An 18,310-nucleotide genomic window follows, 5' to 3' on the forward strand; every position below is an offset into this window, starting at 1 on the left:
CTCTCAAGGGTAAGCATAGCAAGCAATAAGAATGTGTTGGCATTGTAGCGGTTAACGGTGCATTGAGCTGTAATACCTGTGTAGTTGTACAGTCTTTCTGCTCGGGGAACACATCTCATGTCCATTGCAAAACACCAAGTCGTGATATATGCTTCACGGCTGTCAAGAAGCGGCAACTTAGAAAGATGGCGTCGGTTCGAGATGGCATGGTAACCGCGCACGTGCCGTGGTCCGTGACTTGCTCATGTATGCACGCAAATGCAAGTCACAAACTCACAAAGATCGTCTTTGCATTTGGAGAAAATATCTTCGACTCTCTTTGGAGGTTGGCGAGGTTTGCCTAATCTTTACTTGATTGCGATGCCGGTATGTCCTCTCAATAATTAGAACAAAGAGAGCTGATGATCGCTTCATTGCTGAGCAGAAGTAACAATCAACTCTCCTCATGTCCTCAGTGCCAAAGGCAGACGACTGCAATTCCACAACGAGCATTTCACGATGATGGAAACAATAATCGTGTACTAGTACACACTTGGACCATTTGGTCATCCCTATTCTAGCCGCTAGTCCGTCCAGCAAGCAGATATTGACTATTACGATAAGTACAACTGCATGAACGAGGGCTCACGCAGCAAATTCAATTCAAGACGTGACTCCAGTCAAGAATTAGGGTCTTTACTCGAGAACTTCACAAATACAGGTCAAGGCACCCCACAAAACTGATAGATGGCACGAACGAAAGACAAATAGGCTAGACAAAGTGTCCCAAGTGATTGAAAACAGCAGATCTACCAAATAAGACAGCTACATGTGTCTAAACAACGATTCCCATACAGTACAGAGTAGTATCAGGCAGAATGAAAGCCTTGGAAGTGCACAAATACAGCCACGACCGCCACAAAAATTGGACGACCGCCACAAAAAAATTCTCATTGCTCTACCTCCTTGAAGGGTGAAAGTTACCAGTTATCCAATAGCGATGTCAGTTTATGCCTGTTGGAACCCCCCACAGCCCGCACGAAATACCTTTCAAATAATTCCAGGATGCAATTGCAGCTCCAGACAGGAGGAAGAAGAACACCGTGAAAAATAACGGCAACGATGCCCAAACTCTCGGGAAACGGCTGAAGTCTTCCTGAAGATGTTAACATTGAATAGCCATTGATTACCAGCGTGGTTTGGTGACTTTAGAACTGTTTTGAGACTTAGAACGAAGCGATATCTCAAATTTGATGGAATTGTTACCTGTCAAATGCGTGGGCGAGCAGGCCAGCTGACTGGTTATGCATGAACATGCATGAGCATGCATTGATTTTTCATGGTTCACGTGCAGAAAACTAAGTTGCCGCGATCCAAGTGCAGCTAACAGCCGTGGCTTACACGGTTCTGTCTTTTGATAAAAATGTGCTCTGTGATTTTGTGTTTGATGCTGTGTGTATGTGTGCATGTGCGTGTGTGCGTGTGCGTGTGTGTGATGTTGTCTGCACTCCTGACAGGTATGGCTATCAGTGGAAAATCGAGGAGGCTCAGAAGAACCTGATGCGCACTCACACAACGGCAGTCAGTGCACGCATGCTCTACAAGCTAGCACAACAGGTATACACACGATGCTATGTTCTACTCTGTCAGTACTCAGTAGGGCTTGGGTTTTACCTTTTTCGCTCCCTTCGACCTGACCGTATCAATCTTGTTGCTACTTGACATGGGGAGGTGATGTTTGTCTTTACAGGCATGTGTGATTAGATGTGCTTTCTGTTCTATCTTTATTTACTCTCAGCCACTGTCATTAGACAGGGTGAATGGTTGGAGGACCTGCAGTTGAGTTTGTTGGCATGTCTTGGTGTTGGGAATGTGTTTTCTTCTTACCATGCATTGACTGGCATGGCGGTGATAGCATTTTATTTTATTTTTTACAAGATAACCACAAACCATCATGGTACGAACACCAGCCATAGCTCATAGTGCTGTGAGGTGTAAACAAGTGCATGTTGTCTGGGTTTTTTTTAAGTGTCTTGTGTGGTTTTGTGACTTTTCCTGGTGCCTGCTTAGCCGGAGTTCAAGCCAGCCAAGTACTTCAGTATTGACCGTGTCTTCAGAAATGAGTCACTGGACGCTACGCATTTAGCCGAGTTCCATCAGATTGAAGGTGTCGTTGCCGACCGCAATCTGACGCTTGGTCACCTGATGGGCATACTGCGTGAATTCTTCCACAAGCTAGGTCAGTGCCGTGCTGTCTTGTGTGTGTCCTGTCCGTGTGTGTGTGTGTGTGTGTGTGTGCGCGCGCGCGTGCGTGTGTGTGTTTATGTGCGCGTGTGTGCGTGCGTGCATGTGTGCGTGCGTGCATTTTTGTTCAAATGGTAGAAACGGCAAGGCATACCTGCACAAAAGGACTAAGAAATCACTGCAGTGGAACGTGTGCCTTTCACCCAGGCTGTCAGTATACTACACGTACAGTACTGTAGTAGCAAGGTTGTTTGTACATATACATATAGGTCGTAACTCTCTTACTCTCCACGTTGTTCTTCTTGTTCTGTGTTAGGTATTCGAAAGCTGCGCTTCAAGCCGGCGTACAACCCTTACACAGAGCCCAGCTTAGAGGTGTTCAGCTACCATGATGGTAAGTCGGTTTAACGTTAGCACCAGGAGCCGTATCGGCAGTGATGTTGAAACTCGTATTATATTGCACATCGTGTATACACATGTGCATTCATGCTCACTGTAGGCCAAGCATGTCAGTTACTGTGCTGCTCAAGGAATTCTAGGTGTCGTGATTCATCTAGCTCATGGTGCTCTGCATCTCCAGACCTACAAACACTAGGCACGGATGCAAGGCACGGCGCCGCTGTAGTATCTTGTATAATGTCATGACGGCTGTTTCTTTGCTGCAGGTCTTCAAAAATGGGTGGAGATCGGTAACTCCGGCATCTTCCGCCCGGAAATGTTATTACCGATGGGATTGCCGAAGGATGTGTCCGTAATTGCATGGGGCCTGTCCTTAGAAAGGTAAGATCAGCGCCATGGATCTATGCTTCGTCTTTATGGTGCCCTTGTGGTGTGCGAGTTAGTGTGGATTCAAGCAAAGGCTAGTAGGCATTTGTGAAGCATGCTCAGAATATTCGATATGCAGAAAACCTGTGCCAGTTATTGCTAGCAAGTAGCATAAAATATGACAACCTTGGCAGAGCTTGTTCTTCATGTTGCTTGTTGGTGTCAGAATAACTGTTACCGGTAGTCTATTTGCTGGCTTTACTGGTTAGAGCTGTGAGTCGTAGGTAGTGCTAAACATTTCCCTTTGGTGATGATGCTCTCCATGTTGCAGGCCTACCATGATCAAGTACAAGATCAACAACATTCGTGATCTCGTCGGCCACAAGATCGACCTGAAGATGGTACAGCAGGCACCCATCTACCTCATCGACGCTGAAAGCTGAACGCTGTAAGTTCAGAACACGTGCCTGTCCGTCGTTCTCTACAACCGCGGTCTGAAACCGGTCCCCATGTCGGCTAATATGGGAAACCTGCTAGCTTCACTTGGCTTCTTTCCATTTCGTTCTTAACACACTTTTTTTCTTCTTTTGAAGCCCGTGTACATGTACGGTATTTTCCAGGTAATAACGTTATTCATTGGCAGACACTAATGGCCCCGGGTTAGTGGGCATCATGATAACTGAACATGTTTTAAGTTAATTTTCCAACGCTATCTTCTTAGGAAACAATAATATTATGGCTATGCAAACATGGCATTTTCCGTACGTTCCCCGTGTGCGTTTGACAGAAGAGACTCTACCATCTACGTGGGTGTGCACCTGCTTCCGCCCCACGGGCCTTCACAGCATTGCCGACGTGCCATGCAAGTGCACGCACTGCTGCAGGATTACACTCTCACCGATAAGACATGAACGCTTTTGTAGAGAACAAAGAATACGTATATCCAGGACCACAGCAACAAAAACACTGCAGAACATAAAATAGATAATAACACGGAACACGCTAGACAGCGCGATATCACAGGCTGATGCATGAGGGAGGCTAGGCGGGGCATGATTGTGTACGAATCCATGTTGTAAACATGGCCGACACACGCATGTACCCGCCAGTGCACGTTTTGAATGCAAGTGCGAACTAAAAAAAAGCGAATAGCGTCACCGCATGATACAATAGCGTCACTGCATGATACAATCTGAGAGCTCACTGTGAGAAAATCTTCAAGTATAGTTATGTAAGACCGGAGCCTATTCTAGAACTGCGTTGATATATTACAACCCACTGCAGGTGGCGCCCAGCGCTGCCTGTTAACATTGTACTTATTGTACTCGTAGTTGAGAGTGTAAGCATTATCATCTGTGACTAGCGAATGGCCTGTCGTCGTGGCGATGACAGTTTCTGGTCAATTCGGTGCCAAACGTATCGCTACTGTTTGGGGATATTGCTGTGCAGACGCAGCAGCGTGTGCGTCAGCGTATCATAGGGTTTCATGTACTGTCCAGCACAAGCAACAATTGAAATAAGTATAAGATGCATGACTCGGTTAGGAGCATAAATGGCCTCTGCAATGGCCCTCTGTTTGCAGGTACTATACTGTCAGCTAGGATGTGTACATGATCAAGTTTAACCAAGTGTTACAACTTACAACACGCAGCTACATGCTCTCTGGAGAGCATAACAGGCATGTGGAAGACACCGTCCGTACTGTGATCAGAGTCAGCGCAACGGCTCCCAATGCGTGGGAAAGGAAAGCGCTGCTTGCGCCATCGTGGCTCATCACGTTGTGAAACCAGCAACATAGGCGCGCGCTGCCACGAATCATAGTCCATTCCACTCAGCAGAGTGTGATTAATTTTGGGACGGCGAAGCATCGCGTTGAGGTGTCAGTATATTAATTAGTATTCAGATACAACACTTGTATCACGATGGTGATCATATGGAAAGTGGAAATCAACTAAACAAAGCACCAGAGTCCTGCAGGAAAACAGAGACAAGAGCATGCTAACATGCAGTCAGTCATGTCTGGTGGCAAGTATACGTATTTGTGTACCAACACATGCAGTCAGTGATGTCTGGTGGCAAGTATACGTATTCGTGTACCAACACATGCAGTCCGTGATGTCTGGTGGCAAGTATACGTATTCGTGTACCAACACATGCAGTCCGTGATGTCTGGTGGCAAGTATACGTATTCATGTACCAACACATGCAGTCCGTGATGTCTGGTGGCAAGTATACGTATTCGTGTACCAACGTTGTAGCACAAAGTGCCGCCACCCGTACCTCATACCAAATAGGACACCTCTGTTTTTCATCTCGGAAACGACTACGGTATAAACGTGTGATGACGCACTGTATATTGTAGTTAGTGCAGAATTGGCTTGAAAGTACGCTATAATTCACACCCCGTGGCCTTTTGTCAGTGCTGAGGATCAATCCCCACAGTGTACACGCAGCACCCACGCCATGCAACACGAAGTGATTGGCCCTGGGTTCTCCTATTCGATCCGCTGCATATGCGCGGAACTCTTCCCGCAGCATCACACGTTCGTACGGCAAGCACTACTGGCCATCCAGCATAGCTATGAAAACAAAGCCTATACATAATGACAACACACCAGTCTAGACATACCACTATGCATCAATCTGATGACATTCACAAGCCTGCACACTGCTAATACTTACCCTCCCAGTGTCGCATTCATCATCTCCCAGGACGGCACGGATGGGTGGGAAGCGAGGCACGGCATAAACCTGTGAATCTGGATCGGCCGCAGCGGCGGGATCAGCCCCCAATGATGCAAAGTCGGTCTCAAAGCCGTCAGCAGAGGGCTGTTGCTCACCGCCGGTCGTGCCGAAGACGGGATCGAACGTCATGATGGTCGAGGCGCGGACGGTTTGGCCCGACGTGGACGCTGGTATCTCGGAGCGTACCTCGACCTTTCTCTCTTCAAACGGGTTGCTTGCGACGTCCATGAACGGTGCTCCGATGGGTGCTGGAAGCGCAGTCGTGTCGCTTATAGAAGCAAGGATGAGACCAAACTGCGCCAGCGTGAAATTACTCTGCAAACATACACATATTACACGTACACGGTGAAAAACATGATACCGAGTCAATGCACAGTGCATGCATATAGCAGTGATGCGGGGAAAGCACGACAAATGTTTTTTTTCCAGAACACAGACAAGTGTACATTGAAAACGCATCCAATTTGGACAGCACAAAGAGCGTTTATAGGATGCATCCCCTGCCAACAACCGAGAAACCTTGGCCAGGAGAAACTAACCTTGGACCCTCGCTGTAGCAGTGTCAATGATTCCATCCACACAACACCACACCCATGGGTGGAAGTGGGTAACATGCATACAAACACACACAAAAAGTACATGCACACGCACACACAAGCATGCACACACGCGCACGCACACACACACACACACACATTATTCATGCTGAATGACAGTGTGCGTATCACCACCAGAGCTAGATACATAACTTCGATACACACGTACAGTCGAATGTCACTTATCCGGTCGCCAGTTATCCGAGCACATTGTCATTGGTTATCCGACAAGCCCGGGAGTGGTAATTTTATGACTCTCAACAGTAAAATTCTTTTAAAAAATTGTTTTTTTTGTGTGTATATTATACGGTGTAATATGCATTTACTTGAAGTAGATGTGGTCAAGTACAGTCAACTTCGCGTATAACGACACTCGGCGGGGCATCAGAAAAGTGTCCTTATTCGCGAAGTGTCGTTATACCCGAAGTCCCATTATATGTATTACAGTTGGATGGGACTTTGCTCTGGGCATGGAAATTCTGTCGTTATTCGCGAATTGTCGTTATATCCGCAGTCGTTATTAGCGAAGTTGACTGTATGCTAACATGTATGTGTACATGGAGCAATTCATGAATATGCATGAATATTATTTGGGTATTGTGTACATAAATCAGTGTAATCCAGCCATAAATGCACATAAAAATGATATCAGTTATCCAACATATCCAGTTATCCAACATGCCTGATTCCCGAAGTGGTCGGATAAGTGACATTCGACTGTATCTCCATCACCCCTGCATGCACAGCAGCTGATGGTCACAATCCATCCAAACCGGCTTCAGAACCTACGTTTATTGTCGCATAGGTGCTGTCTCCTGCGTCGAGATTTGCGGATGGCGCCGCCTGCTCCTCCGTCACGGGAGGTGCTGCCGTTGTCTCCGCAGGCTCCACCTGGGCCATATTGAAATCGATCAGAGCCAGGCTGTTGCGGTTACTGGGCGTCTTGGCCAACGTGGGCGATACAGTGGACGACAGAGTGGCGTATGGTGACTCATCGGTCGGTTTCGCCTCGCCCGGTGGTGGCAATGGCGGTAGGGGCTGAACGAAGGATACACACAATCATACTATCATCAAAAGTGGTTCACATGCCATGTACATGTACATAAAAGGTAGGCAGCTCAAGCTACAAGCCTACACGATTATTTCAGCCGAAGTAGCAAGTAAAACCCAGACTCCGTATCAAAATAATATAAGTATATAGCCCAGCGGCACACTTTGTCACGCCATGAAACAGACTGAAATATACGCCTGTTAGCTGCTACCCCCACCCCCGATCATATGCACATGGTTGAGAGAGTCAAGAGTAACGTGGTGCTGCTGTGTGTATGCATGATTAGCAAGCATGCATCAAGGTCGCCCATGCAACACTGGACAGTACACACATTAACAAGACCTGCAGTAGCAAATATACATGCAACAGACGTCGAGAGAGCACACTGCCAATGCATAGTGGGAACGAGTTAATTTTGTTAGTCATTTTAGCAAAGAAATGCATAGGTTCACCATTGCACACACTCACATCGGCACGTACACCAAGGTACACACTTCATAAACATATACGCACATCTGGCAAACACATGCCAACGACACATGCACGGGGAGACAAACAGACAGGCAGGCATGTCACCACAACCACGGCACAATACCACAGTAGCACACCACTACCTGGCTTGTGAAGTTATCCAATAGATTGCCACAGGAGCCAGCCTTGACGGCGTTCTCTTTAAACACGGCCCATTGCGACTGGATGGGCACCGATGCCGTGCTGCCGAACGGACTTTCCATCTGCCCGAGCATGGGGCTCTCTGTAAGTGACGCCGGCGTCACTGCGGGAGACGAGGACACAGCGGGGGAAGAGGACACAGTGCGAGATGCTGACGTTGACGGCGAGAGAAGACGGTGTGCGAGCGAAGCTGGTCGTGCGCGCGATCGGTAGCTGTGCGAGCCCAGGATGGGGCTAGGAGACTCGCTGCTGCCTGTGGCTGATAACGGCAATGATCGATCGTGCGCTGACGAAACCGAGGCCAAGCTATGACCTGACAGAGTGCCTTGAAGGTGATTGTGCTGTGAGGCCGCTGAAGTACCAGGGACATTAGAAGCAGCAAGGTAACTACCCGCCGTCTGTGCTGGTGATGGCGGTAGAATATCACCAAGCAAGTTGAGAGTGTTAGGCGTGGCAAACAGATCACATGGGTTTAGCAAGTCATTCGAACCAGTGTCATTCCGTGTAGCCACGGGTCGCTCTGACTCAGGGCTGCTCAGCACTACGTTCAGTGGGAAGTACGTCACAGGTTCGGACGCTGATGTCGCAGCTTCTTCCACCGGTCTGCCAGGCTTGAACGACATCAGGTCACTTCCTACGCTGGTGTTCAGCAAATCCTGGCTTCTGGCCCGAGCATCGCAGCTACGAGGGCGCTCCACACTAGCACTGGCCGGCTTCATATCACAGCTCTGTGGTCGCACGACACCGTCGGTGGAGCACACGGTGGCAGCGGCAGCAACGCTATCCGTGTCGCGGACGTCATTCGCGCTCACACTCAGCTCCTGCAAGGTCATGCGCCTGTCCGCTGTTCCTGGCAGTGAATTGCCGGAGGAGCCGGACGCACGGCGCCGTGGCCGCTGTACTGATAGTGTGGGTGTTGCAGCAGAATGGAGCTGAGCCTCGCTAGAACTGCGAGGTTTCCTACTGATGGACGAGGACGGTGATAGCGAAGAACTGGAGGACGACTGCGTGGACTTCATCTCTGGCGAGTAGCGCACAGCGGCTGGTCTGCTTTTAGACGGTGAGGCTATGAGGTTGGGTGCAGAGGCGAGCATGGCTTTACGGCCCTGCTCGTTGCGCGGCTTAGCGGGCGATGCTGGTGAGAATGTGTGTGCCGGAGTGCTAGCACTGCTAGCGGTCGACGTGCCGTATTCCGCGTCCTGATAAGAATGAGAGGATTTCAATCATGTCATACGAATTAGGCACATTAGTATTTAATACAATCATGCAGTGTCATGCAGGACACAAGCACAGTCTAACCTCATTCCAGACACCGGCTTAGTTTGTACAAAATCATACAGGGCCCATACCCTTGGACAGGCCTATTGCACGACACACTATAACCAGTGTTGCATGCATGCATTTAACATTCCATGCAACCCTTCACCCTATTCACACCAGCTACTCACGATGCATGGTATTGTCCATTGTTTTCTATAGCCATTATCATGATTAAAACTGACCTCTGTGAATTGCATGAGAAAATGTTTCAATGCCTGGCGTTGACTTTATTTTTAGACATTCATCACTGAGACCACAGAGTGTACTCATTTATCATAATTATACCCATGCATGCATACAAACACACACACACACACACACACACACACACACACACACACACACACACACACACACACACTTCAGCGGATTAGTCAGCATGATCATTCAACATACAAATCCCTGCGGCTCTGACGCTTGCATACCAAGCCATGCAAGTGAACAGCCAATATGCCATAACTTAAGTTATCAGAAAGCCATTAGTATTTTTAATGCTATGCGTATTCAGCCCAAACGTTATAGCCGTCAAGCACATCATACATCTCAGTATGCTAATGATATTTACATGGAATGCATGGTTATGACCCTCGCAGTTAAAAAAAAAAAAACCAAACAGAGTAATCACTAAACCCAACACTGGATAGAACTCGTGATCCCTGCTAGGAAGATCTTTTAGGCAAGGCGGCCACTTCTCAGTGGCTGACCATGAGAGACCACTTCTGCATATCTGACCCTCGATGATTCCCATCGCTCATTCATACACCGCATAGTGCTATTCAGCAATACATGTAGAAATATCTACATTGCCAACACCGGAAGCAAGCCAAGCAGTAACTGTGCAGTGAGTGAACGTACCGAGTTTTTGGTGGTTCCTTTTCTTGACAGTTGTGAGCCTGCATTTGGCAGACGAGAGCAAGGAGAGAACAGTGTTGAAAACACCAATGATGATACTATTGACAAAGTACACAATGTGCATCCCTCAGGCCTGGGCACTTTTGATTTCTTCTTGACCCTCCTTTGCCAACAGGCCAAGAGTTTGAAAGGAAAAATAGAACTAAATATGCCATCGTAATAGAAGACAGAATCTACCACAAAAGGAAATAGCAGTGAACACGTAGAGTGAAACCTGTCTAAGCCGACCACTAGGACCTTTGAAATCAGAAATGTAGTCCACCGGCTAATACACCGGAAAATACACTGTACGCATTGCCATTAGCGACTGGTCGCCGTGCCATCTTACCACCGCGGTCCTTCACGGATCCTCCCTTCCGCTCCTTCTCCGCCTGCGCCAGCTTGAACACGCGCATCAGGCTCTTGGTGATGAGCGGAGTCTACACAGACACATTCAGCAGTACAAGGCCACGAGCACAAGTACTAAGTAGCAGGTTGATCTTCTGTGGTAGTACATACTGTGACATCAGAGCAAGGCCATGCAGGAGCAGGGTAATTACATACTGTGACATCAGAGCAAGGCCATGCAGGAGCAGGGTAATTACATACTGTGACATCAGAGCAAGGCCATGCAGGAGCAGGGTAATTACATACTGTGACATCAGAGCAAGGCCATGCAGGGGCAGGGTAATTACATACTGTGACATCAGAGCAAGGCCATGCAGGAGCAGGGTAATTACATACTGTGACATCAGAGCAAGGCCATGCAGGGGCAGGGTAATTACATACTGTGACATCAGAGCAAGGCCATGCAGGGGCAGGGTAATTACATACTGTGACATCAGAGCAAGGCCATGCAGGAGCAGGGTAATTACATACTGTGACATCAGAGCAAGGCCATGCAGGGGCAGGGTAATTACATACTGTGACATCAGAGCAAGGCCATGCAGGAGCAGGGTGATTACATACATGTGGAGAGTTAGGACCACACCGCGACTATGAAACCAGAGCCGAAAAACATACCAGAGCGGATAAGCTGCAATGCACAGAACTTGAGTAGGAGTGAGAGACTTGGGTGACTGGTGACTGGGTGCATAGCCACATCTGCTATGCACTAGTGATCAACGACATGCAGTCAGAACTAACCAAGAAAGAACCCATTATTCCTATTTTACGAAGAAAAGAAAAGAAAGTGTACGTGCGGCGGGATTCACAGTGTTTTCACACCCAGCACCCAATCCGCCGGCACAGTGCGTCTGCATGGCATAGACCGCATCATACAGCTACAGCCTGATTCCACACTGCACTATATACTACACATATGGTATATCATACAGCTACAGCCTGATTCCACACTGCACTATGCTACACATACGGTATTATCATCTCGGGAGCTGTCTTCACACACTAGCACTGGCCACGAAGGCATTTACCGTAGCAGTGGCTCACAACACCCCTCCAAGCTCCTATATGTACTGCAGTGTATACCTGTTTTTCAGACTTGAAGCAGTAAAGGCGAAAGATTCGCGTTGGATTCTGCTCATTTGGCCCCTCGGCAGCGATATAGGCAAACACCTTTGTATCATCCGGGTCGATGGTCATGAATGAGATTGCCTTGACCGCATGCCGTGCAATCTCTTTCTACAGTGGTACAAAGGCAAAGTGAACACTGCAAATGGTCAGTCTAATAGGCATTGAATGCTGGCACACATTGGTTACCAATGACTTGCGTCTACGCATGCACAAATACACACACACACACACACACACACACATGCCCCCCCCCCCCCCACACACACACACATGCCTCCCGCATACACGTGCACGCACACATACACTCCCCCCCCCCACACACAGATGCTAGTACACGGGTGACTGGCTGGACACTACACCCTGGGGACTGAGATCAATTGGTGACAGCCACACACATGTGGCAATGATACAACTGTGATGTGGAGACAGTGACAACGCCTGAGGCAATCAGCAGTGGGAAAGTGGGTGGTGCATGCATGAATCCAGTACAGGAATAGTACATGCAGCGGCATCATGATTGCTTCCAAGACTCTATGACAGCCAATACACAGTCTTTTCCAGGTTTATAGCACCGTCACGTGGATTATTATCACTCCCAACTTTAAAGCATGAGATGTACCGCACTGGTCTGGAGATGAAATGAGGGCTCTACAAGCAATACCCCTGAGTTCGAACGAGAGAGAGAGAGAGAGAGAGAGAGAGAGAGAGAGAGAGAGAGACTAGAAATTCTGAAAGAAGTGCTAACGCTCAACACCAATCAGGACGTACCGAGCGTTTGTCGTCGAACAGTGCCACTCCAAACATGCTGAGGTTCATCGTGACGCGCTGCTTGTGACCAGAGGTAGCTGCCAACTGATGCTGCATATTCAGAATGCACGTGTATGTACACACACACACACACACACACGCACACACACACACACACACACACGAATGTGGGTAGACAGGTGTAAACAGGCGGGCACCATACGCATATGCGTGGACACGCACAGTGGCACACATACAATTATGACTTTTCCAACCAGAATACTGTGCATATACACCCAACCGTGAGTAATGTCTGTATCCAGCAATTTGCTGACCAGAACAGTGTAACAATTAGCTTTTTAGAACTTCTTTCAAAGTTACTCATCGCTGCCTATGCATTGTCCCAATTACCTTGGACTAACTTGTCACAGTGAATGACACAAACTTTCAGTGGTTGAAACCACCGGGTCACTTGTCTGATGGGCAAATGGTCTCTCTAGCCCTGACCATAGCACCCCAATCCTCCACACATGCACATGGATGCATGATACCGAGGCAGGCAACCCTTCAGGCATGCACATGCACACACGCAAACACACGCACACACACACACACACACACACACACACACACGCACACAAGCACGCACGCACACGCACACACACACACACACACACACACACACACACACACACACACACCGAGATGGGACTAGCCTGCAAATCCAGTTTTACCTTCAGCACAGAACCACAACATACCAACACCTACATAACAGCAGTGCCCATACCTTCAGTTCGTGCATTGCATTATGTGCCAACTTGTCACCGCGGGGCTTCGACATCTCAGTGCGGCCATAGTACTAAAGTAGTGATGAAAACATAACACAAAGCACTGGCATGACTTAGGGACCTCACTGAAGAAGAGTATCTGGTACACTACGTGGACATTGTCCTACGTCAGCATACACCACTGACGGGAACAGGTACAGTAAAACCTGCCCGACTGAGCGCCTTCTGTGCAGCGGAAACTGTCCTGATATGACAGGATTCCGCTTGATCCAGGGATGCACGTTCGATCCACAGCACTTTGGTGCATGGACATTCGTCCGGTCAATACAGGATTCCGCTTGGTACAGGGTCTGGCACACACAGGTTGTGCTGTAGATGATATTGTGCCAGCTACTCACGCCTATCCACTACATCCTGCTGCAAACGAGGCTAGCACATTTCAGCTAAGCTGATGATGATACTAGACCTTAGCTGAACTCATTGACATTTCCTCTTCGTTCCGCTACAACCGGAAACGGGGTTTGATAAGACGTTGGTAAGACGTTGGTTCATGATTCGGCTGCCTCGGACCAAGCTGGAGCAAGGTAGCGTAGCCAAGTGAATACACTTTCCATGATAAAAGTCTAATTCACATTCAACGTAACGTTGGTGGCGCCATACAGATGAGCCTCTTGGGCGGGCTGTGTGGAGCTGTCCAACCATACGCAATTCGTTCGTCATGCAATGCAATAGCTGTTGCGATCCTCACTGTTCAATGGTGAGTGTTATTTTTTTTAACAATAACACTTGCCAACAGTGAGTGTTAAGCTTGGCCCCATGAAAGGCTGAATTGGGTGGTAGCATTCTTCTCCGAGAAGATTGTACCATTATACACAGGCAGTCGGAAGCACGCAGACATATCCATCAGCTTGTCTAGCCTTTACCCCCCCCCCCCCCCAATCACCACCGATATGCAGAGATGAATCAAACGCTACTATTACTAAATTCTGTGTGCAGACACTTGAAACTTTCCCATACAATGCTCAGCCTGAGTCTGAATTTCATTCCGACGTTTTCCTGGATGCAAGTTATCAAGTTTTCATGTTCACACTCATGATAAAATTTGAGCTAAATTGTCACTGAGATAGAACCAGCAATAGTAATACAGATCACACGTTGCACCCCACTCCCTTTAGACTTTTAGAGCATTTTAAGTTTATTGATACTTCTTCACATGTATTGCACAACGTGCACATATTGTGGAAAACATTAGCCCTTCCGATTTCAGACGCCACACAATAATTATCTAACGACTAACGTAGGTCATTTAGGAGCTGCACCACTTGGTGATACTCCCATGGGTCTGTTTACGAACAATGGCTATGTCTTGCTAATGCAATTACTAACATTTGCCATCCCCATATTTATAGTCTAAACATAGTGACTAATGCGACTGCTCGCAACGCAAGAAACAAGCTGCTATGGCTTCCGCCAGCGGTAATAATTTTTGAGACGCTGGACTCCACAAGTCACGTCGGGTAGTGCAGATTCTGCAGCGCATGCGGGCATAGCAAAAATACGGCACATATGTTATGTACGATAATATCACTAAAACCCAGGGCGTAACCGATACTCGATAGCTACGAAGCGAGAGACTTATCCGAAACATCTCAAACATACATACCTTGACGTTCAAGTCCACGCCTTTGCCGCTGAAGTCTTCATCAGCAATGGAAGATACCTGCTGGGTGTTAATTTCTTTCCCTTGATCACACACGAGAGGAGAAGACACCGACGTGAGTGTCACATGTGCGGGGAATTTTTTGTCTTTTGTTGCCTTCGCAGATCTCAATAGCCTGTAAGGACGGCATCATTCACATAGCAAGACCCACCTCTATCGGCCGACTGCGCGCCAGAACCAGCTCTCACCGAGTTGAAAAGGGTTTTTCGAAGGGTGGTAGCCATGGCTGGGCGTTTCGCGCAGCACTCCTCTCCACTTCACCACTAGCACTACTGCTTGTGTAAATAAGACAATTACAGCATTCTCGTGGGCAATACCAAAGTGACGACGGACGAAAACGAACAAAGAAGTTCAAGGCAAAGAAGAACGCTAATTATTTAGGGCAAACGAGACCTCGTAACGAAACGTTAGCCCAATGTCTCAAATCCAAAGCGTTTCCCGTGTTGCCAGCAAGTCGCAAGTCATAATCACGCACGCTCCCTGTCCATGTGGCCGTGTGCACAGAATACAGCCTAGCCAGGCCAGATGCAGGACTGTGTAGTGTGTAACTGTGTTGGACTGAGAGTGTGACCTGGTGACACTTCATTGCATTGACATTGAGCTGTGAGTGCTAGTGACAGCGCCAGGCCAGCGCAGCGTCGTCGCAGCAAGCTTGCATTATTTTGCAAGCATTGCCCGCATGGCAATGCCATTGGGCTAGTGCAGTGACCATGGTGACTGACTCGACTGTCACTAGTGTAGTCTGTAGTGTAGGCGAAGCCGGAGTGCAGTAAATCGGTGAGCAGGAAAAGCACAGCAGCCAGGATCTTGGGAGCTTGCTTCCCCAGACTTCCGCTCTACTTATCCTAGATCTACTCATCGAATATTGCAGCACCTGGACATGTACGTATGTGTAGCGATGCGAGTGTTTGGTTTTCTTGTGTGAAAAGTAGATCAGATCTAATAATATTACATATAAGAAGTAAAGTAATTAGTTACGAGGTCTTTGCACTGACTGTTCTGCGTCGTGGATCTGGAGACTGTACTAGTAGAAGACCATGATTGTGAATCTTGTGTCGTTGTGATTGTGTGGAGCTATCGATCGTAGAGTCTACGTCCGGACGTCCGTAGATTATGATAGACATCACAACAGCAAGTCATACATCGATTCGTCGACTTGCCTGCTGTGTAGGCTCTGCACTTGAACAGATGAAGTGATGATTGAAATAATTTCAGGTGTCACACAAGTACTGAAGTACTAGTGATTGATGGCACCAAAATAATGGCACTGCACTGACTGTGTCACGTAGATCTACATGTATCACCAGACACTATCATAATTATGTCCATAGTTTTACTTTTTTTAGTTCAGCCTTTCGGACTGCAGCCGACTGTCCATACGGACCATAGCCCATTGCCTGTCTAGTCACGACTACCACCAAGACTTAGGTCAGCTAGGAGTCCCACCCCACCAAGGCTTGGTAAGATCATCATCAGCTTCTCAAGGGAGTAGCAGGAGAGAGAAGGATGAGCTCGGATTCACTGGCGTTAATCTGCCTTGACACTGTTATGTTGAGCGGCTGTACACCAGTGGTACAGCTGTGCAGGACATCCACTCAGCGGCTGACAATGGTGGTAAGTGCAGTGCTCTGGACTCTGCCTCTAGCTCTGCAGTGAGACACTACTCACTAGTCACTTCAGCCGTTCTGCCTTCTCAGTTCTGGAACGGATCATGCGGCCACTTAATGTCTGAAGAAGAAAAGTTATTTTGCCTGGATAGTGGATCATTGCCATGTATACAGTGAAACCTGTCTTGGGAGACTGCTCATCATCAATCAAGGGATCTTACAAATGTGGTCCCTGTGCACAGGTACTAGGTCTCCTTGTCCAGGATTACCATGTACCCGCACTTGACTGGAAATGTGTCCCTTGTCTTGGTCCTCAGTGACAGGTGGTCGCCTTGACAGGTTCTACTGTACATGTATGCACCGCACATGTCTTCTTGTGGGACCCATATTCCAACGTGCTCCTGGCTTGCCAATTTAGATTGCAAAGAATGAACTGAATTCGGAAATTTGTTGGTGGTATCAGTCAGTGGCAGTGAGTAGTTTACACCCCTTGAAGGGAAGGTAGCACCACACACACACACACACACACACACACACACACACACACACACACACACACACATACACACACACACACACACACACACACACACACACACACACACACACACACACACACACACATACATACACACACACACACACACACACACACACACACACCAGGGGCGTCGGAACAGAAGGTATTCGGCATTGGTGCGGCATGGATAGGTGGAGGGTCGGGGGTCCTCCAATGGGACTATTTTAGCGAAATTGGGTCCAGATAGCCCATATTTCATTGCTTCAAAAGTCACGAGATAACAAAGCCGCACCTGCTGCACCGCTTCCGACGCTCCTGCACACACACACACACACACACACACACCACACACACATAGTCAAACGCACACACACACACACACACACACTCACTCACACATACACACACGCGTGCTTGAGCTGCCGGTTTAAAAATGCTTTGTTGTTCATAGGGCTTCGTTTCCATCGATCACTCTGACAAGGTCAAAGCAGCTAGCTGTCCGGCGGCGATAGCCTCGGCTTGGTTGAGCGCTGTTTCTGGTTAACGGTAACGTTACCTGCCCTCGTGTAAAGCTCGCTGTGCTTCTCTCAGTTAGATGACTGCCTCTGAACTTGATCCTTTGAGCCAGAATAAATGCTTTGTTGTTTATAGACTTCATTGCAATCAGTTCTGCCAGTCACCCTGAGTGTGAGCTCCGCTGATGAGACCTACATGTACCGTAAAATCCCGCCAGAGCGCCCCTACCTCCTCGATGCTTCGAGTAGGTTCAGGTGGGGAGGGGCGGATGGGCGAGTCCTACTTGCCGCATTCAGTACTACATGAAAAAGTACTCACCCTACGAAAACTGTTCGTGCATCTCGTACACCGACCAAAGGTCAAGAGCCAAGAGTCGTACAGACCCCTCAAAAGTCAGGGTTTGTGCGATCCCTGGTCAAGAGGGTGGGCACTGTTGCGTACATTTCCAACGGGGGTCGAGCAGTACAGCAGTACAGTACAGCATCACAGACTGTGACAGAGTCATACGAGGATACAATCAATCACATCCCTGGCAAGAAGTGACTCAGGGAGGGCGGATGGGAAAGACAGGGTGCTCTGGCGGGATTTTACGGTACATGTAACAAGGTCCAAACAT

General features: G+C 48.2%; 2 protein-coding genes across 2 annotated transcripts in view; one reads left to right on the top strand and one right to left on the bottom strand.

The window, feature by feature from the left end:
- Nucleotides 1–3,752, top strand: part of LOC135814911 (phenylalanine--tRNA ligase alpha subunit-like) — a 9,515-nt gene extending 5,763 nt beyond the window's left edge. Inside the window, exons 8-13 of the mRNA XM_065328110.1 lie at nucleotides 1–9; nucleotides 1,497–1,596; nucleotides 2,050–2,218; nucleotides 2,540–2,617; nucleotides 2,889–3,003; nucleotides 3,320–3,752. The exon at nucleotides 1–9 is cut by the window's left edge and continues 76 nt beyond it. Coding sequence (XP_065184182.1) covers nucleotides 1–9; nucleotides 1,497–1,596; nucleotides 2,050–2,218; nucleotides 2,540–2,617; nucleotides 2,889–3,003; nucleotides 3,320–3,431 — 583 coding nt within the window. The 3' untranslated portion in view covers nucleotides 3,432–3,752. The remainder of the gene's footprint in view (nucleotides 10–1,496; nucleotides 1,597–2,049; nucleotides 2,219–2,539; nucleotides 2,618–2,888; nucleotides 3,004–3,319) is intronic.
- A 137-nt stretch (nucleotides 3,753–3,889) lies between these two features.
- Nucleotides 3,890–15,566, bottom strand: LOC135814910 (mucin-19-like). The gene is made up of 12 exons (XM_065328109.1): nucleotides 15,203–15,566; nucleotides 14,995–15,074; nucleotides 13,331–13,402; nucleotides 12,565–12,654; nucleotides 11,752–11,904; nucleotides 10,613–10,703; nucleotides 10,228–10,265; nucleotides 7,995–9,251; nucleotides 7,119–7,367; nucleotides 6,273–6,284; nucleotides 5,671–6,048; nucleotides 3,890–4,959 (listed from the first exon to the last, which is right to left on the bottom strand). Exons 1-12 carry the CDS (start codon nucleotides 15,273–15,275, stop codon nucleotides 4,936–4,938), a joined length of 2,517 nt encoding a protein of 838 aa, XP_065184181.1. The 5' UTR covers nucleotides 15,276–15,566; the 3' UTR covers nucleotides 3,890–4,935.
- Nucleotides 15,567–18,310: the final 2,744 nt, after the last annotated feature.

This window comes from Sycon ciliatum, chromosome 4 (assembly GCF_964019385.1).
Source record: "Sycon ciliatum chromosome 4, ocSycCili1.1, whole genome shotgun sequence".
NCBI lineage: Eukaryota > Metazoa > Porifera > Calcarea > Leucosolenida > Sycettidae > Sycon > Sycon ciliatum.